This window comes from Durio zibethinus, chromosome 21, assembly GCF_047325235.1.
Source record: "Durio zibethinus cultivar Kanyao isolate XHJ-2024 chromosome 21, ASM4732523v1, whole genome shotgun sequence".
NCBI classification, from domain to species: Eukaryota; Viridiplantae; Streptophyta; class Magnoliopsida; order Malvales; family Malvaceae; genus Durio; species Durio zibethinus.
Genome location: NC_143182.1, coordinates 3,403,028 through 3,407,229, shown reverse-complemented (window position 1 = coordinate 3,407,229; position 4,202 = coordinate 3,403,028). Strand labels below are relative to the sequence as shown.

The 4,202-nt window shown below is 35.6% G+C and overlaps 1 protein-coding gene across 1 annotated transcript; it reads right to left on the bottom strand.

The window, feature by feature from the left end:
* Positions 1-954: 954 nt before the first annotated feature.
* On the bottom strand, positions 955-3,865 carry LOC111305979 (NAD-dependent protein deacetylase HST1-like protein). Its single transcript, XM_022903865.2, has 5 exons — positions 3,769-3,865; positions 3,601-3,646; positions 2,614-3,293; positions 2,200-2,350; positions 955-1,032 (listed from the first exon to the last, which is right to left on the bottom strand). Exons 1-5 carry the CDS (start codon positions 3,772-3,774, stop codon positions 1,016-1,018), a joined length of 900 nt encoding a protein of 299 aa, XP_022759600.1. The 5' UTR covers positions 3,775-3,865; the 3' UTR covers positions 955-1,015.
* Between the last annotated feature and the right edge of the window lie 337 nt (positions 3,866-4,202).

The following is a 4,202-nucleotide window of genomic DNA, read 5'->3' as shown; positions in this document are numbered from 1 at the left end:
TAATAGGAACAAAATGATTGGATCCAATGAACGCTGGTTCTTTTATTTTCTAATCATACACATTTCGTAAGTTTATTTTTTGGTCAAACATTAACAAGATTGTTTTAGAGGATGAGATCTAATTGCTACAATATATAAAGGAGACACTCAAAGAAAAGACATATTCGGAAGACATAAGGTGTCAATGATAGCCGCTTTAGATATTGAGATTGCGCAAGGAAGAAGAAAGAAAACAAGATAAGGGTTGAAGAGATGGCTAACCTCATATAATTGCGTAAATTAATTCCTTTCCGAATCGTTTGTTTAAAAAAAGTAAAAACCAAACAATCATTTGGGAAAATGAATGGATGATTGATGAGACAGGAGAACAAATGTTTAAGGAATTAAACATAGTATGAATTCTATTGGTTATTGAATCACCAATAATGATCACAGACACAACCTTGGTTTTTTGTTACGAAAATAGAGTTAGAGTTAGCAGAGTCTAATAATTTTACCTACAAAAATTGCAGTGAACGTGATTACTGTATAGAAATTTTAGTAAATTAATTAATTAATTAATCAAGATGTCCAAAACATGAACAATCCAAGCATGAGAATACTGCGACAATCAAACAACGAACATATACTAAAGCCAAAACAATAAAGAAAAATTACAAAAGGGAATAATGACATGAAACCACGTTTACTGTTGCTTGAAAGTTTCAATATATAATTAATTATTAGTAGCTGAACTGATTGTTATATATTAAAATAAAGATGTCAAAACATGAACAATCAAACGCCTGTGCCAATGCCGGGACAATCAAACAACCAACATATACTAAATCCAAAGTACAATAAAAGGAAAAATTAAAAGAGAATCACATGGTTCCATATTCCACTTACATGAATAGCTTGATTAAGTAACATTGTCCATAAATTAAAAAAAAAAAAAGGAAATAAAGACAAATTATTTAAGAACAACACGGGAACACATTAACTAGCAGATTAGGTCATCAACACTCAAAGCTGATCAAGCTGTAGCAGCATCTGCAACAACAATGATAAATTATATTTATCAGCAAGTTCGTCTACAAAAACAATCGCAAGAACTACTTAAAAAAAGGATATATATTGATACTCTACTCATTAATTACTTGGTCAACAACGTGATACTAATAATGAAGGATGGTTAAAGGATAATGGAAATTCGTCCCTACCAATCTTATAGCAGCAGACATAGAAGCCCCGTGAGGGGATTATCATGGGGCCAGAGTTAGACTCGATTGGAGAACAGCACAGTCGTTGGGATTAATTTGACGGTTTGCTTGTTGGATTTATACTTTTGTGTTATTTTTCTAAAGGGCCCCGATATCCCGATCATTACTACCCTATCCATGGAATAGATTCAGCTTCTCTCTTGTCCATGCAAACTTGAGCTAACCATGCCCTGGAGTACGTACAACAAGAACTGGCTGCAATCCTCACATGTAATACAAGAAGAAAGAATGGGAAGACTGAATAGAAAGGCAACTGTTAGGACATTGACACTGTTGTTTTTTAATGTGTGACGGAGGTTACTCATGTTCCCACAGACAAAAAAAATGAGTCCCCCAAGTTGGAGCCATGCATTTTGGTCATCCCAAAAAGTAAAAAATAATTTGTGGCCTGTGGATTTAACCTTGTTTAATTATTACTAATGTGAAACAATGGGCCACTAGGAAATACGTACGATGTGATTAATTAGCTAGGTCACATCAAATCTAGTCATTGAAGGGAAACTATTTTATAAGTTTTGTTGATAAATACCCAATGATTGGGGAAGTTCGAGCCTGATAAGGATTTGGGTATTTTGCAAATTATAATACTTTACCATTTTTTTCTCCTATGATCTATATGTTACTACAACTCGAGAAAATGGTAGTTATTCTTTTAAGTTTTAACCATACCCCGCACTCGATCAATCGCTCATCCTTCAATATAGGGGGTTTTAGTTTTGGGGTCGTAATATATCTTCAAAGGTTTTGTTGCCACTAAACCAAATGGTCGTTGGTTTAGAAAAAATTGAGCATTGATCTTGTACCGCCCAAAAAAGGGAATATTGGACCCTTTACACTATTGAGATTTTGTACGACAAAAGGGTTTTACTGTATGTACGGGAGGATCTAACAAGTTAAGATTAAAGCACAAACAGTTCTAAAATGTTTGAAATTATACCTGGAGATTGAAGCAGAGAAACTGATTCACCGGCTTCATGTTTCTTGCTTCCAAGAACATTGATTACATTTGGCTTGCACTGGCCGTCCAATTTATTGCCCTTGCCTTCAAGCTCTGGATGGATCTTCCTTTTCAACATCCTCCTCATCATCTAATAATAATCACATAAATTAGTTCAATCAACTAAATTCTGCTCAATATTTGCGCTTCGTTATAAAAAGGTATGAAAATTGGTCAGTTTCATAACCACCTTTTTTGTAGCAAATAATTATTGAATTCAAACTTTATTTGTCCTTTTTTACTACGCAGAGTACTTAATTTTACATCTTAATCCAACTTTAACCTTCGTTAAAATGAAATTAATACATAGGTGTGTGATTATCATGAAAAGAAGCCGAACTTTTTAGTACTCACTTGGTGTAGCATTTTGATGGGACGAGAATCCTCTCCAACTTGAGGAATGAGTTTCTTTGCAAAAGAAAGCCCGTTCTTTGTACGAACAGATGCCTTTTTGCAATAATTTGACTTCAGGTCAAGAGGGCTCGGCTTCTTTTTCATTTCAGAGTCCTCAGAGAAGAGGTCTGCCAGTGTTGTTCTTCTTCTTAGCTTTCCAGAATGGCCCTCAGTGGCATCCAAGTCAAACTTAATTTCATGATCAGTAGACCCCGCAACACCATCAAACATCATTATCATGTCAGGTTTTCCATATTTCGCGTGATTAACATTTGATTCAACGTCGTTCTCGAAGCTGTGGTCGAAAGTGCTGAACATCAGTGGGTTCACTTCTTCATCAATATTATTATTATTATTATTATCATAATCGTCGTCGTCATCTTCTTCTTCATCATCATTGTTAACAGAGTACCGTTCTTCCCCCGCTTCTCCCTCTTCTTCGTCATCGTCGCTTTCCAAGGCTAAGTAGTCTTTTTGTTCACCGAAGGATTTCAAAGGATCAAACCCAAAGGTACCAATTGTTAGAATACCGTCACGCCAACCATCAAGCACGTCAACCAGTGCTACTTGTTCGAGTAAAGCTTTTGTGTTTGTGTCAATTGCAATGGAATCAGTCTTCTTAACATTTCGAGCCAGCCCATCTGCGCGCACAAAACAGGAAGTTTTATCCTGACCATCGAATCTCCATTGAAAAACACTGTTCTAGAGAGAATATATTGCTAGTATTATAATATAAAAATAAACAAGATACTCAAAAGAAGATATATATATATATATATGTATATAATATATATATATATACAAAGTTAGGCCGTTACAATATAGCAATTTTATAGAATGCACACCGTAGAATGGAAATTTGTCACACTCTTAAATTTCCCAAAAGAAAATTTTATCAAGTTAATTAGAAAAATTAACGAAAAAAAAAATGTTACGAAGAAATGAAACCTTTGAGGACGTTATGATGGAACCTCCTCTGCACCCAGTTGAAGATCTATTAAAGAAGTTAACATCAAACACGAAAATCCAGAGGAAACCATTAGAAAGGAAATCAAAGTTTTAGTTCTACTTACTTGAAAAGCAGTAGTAACAAATTTATAGGTATGTTGTAATTACCTTCATTTTCTCAGCCAAGCTTTAGATTGGTGAGAAAAACCAGTACAATGGCCAAAGTGTCAAGCGAATGTAGTGAGGGGGGGTGGGGGAATGTCTGTGTTTATGATGTAGAGGAACCGAAGGAAAAAGAAAAAAAAAAGCAAAGGGGCCGGTGGGTTAGGGAGTTAGGTGGCTCCACGTGGCGAAAGAAGTGGGGACTGGAAACTAGGCATGTTTTGAGGGTGCAAGGCATGTTACTATGTTGGGTCTTTCTGGCTTGATCTATCGATGTGGCGAAATTCTCGAAATGATGTGCACCTCCTTCACTCTCTTTTTCTCCAGTACTCTAGCTACCTCTCTCTTGCATTTGGCTAGTTTCATATCTATTTTTTTGAAAATACAGAAAAATGCAGTAGGAAGCAATAGATCGGCAGTGAAGGACTAGTTCCCTCACC

What these genes read in the sequence shown, in the direction of transcription:
- LOC111305979 (XM_022903865.2), bottom strand. An exon ending in CCATCATAACGTCCTCAAAG is followed by an intron (nt 3,294 to 3,600) that starts GTTTCATTTCTT and finishes TTGTGCGCGCAG; the next exon opens with ATGGGCTGGCTCGAAATGTT. An exon ending in CCATCAAAATGCTACACCAA is followed by an intron (nt 2,351 to 2,613) that starts GTGAGTACTAAA and finishes GATTATTATTAG; the next exon opens with ATGATGAGGAGGATGTTGAA.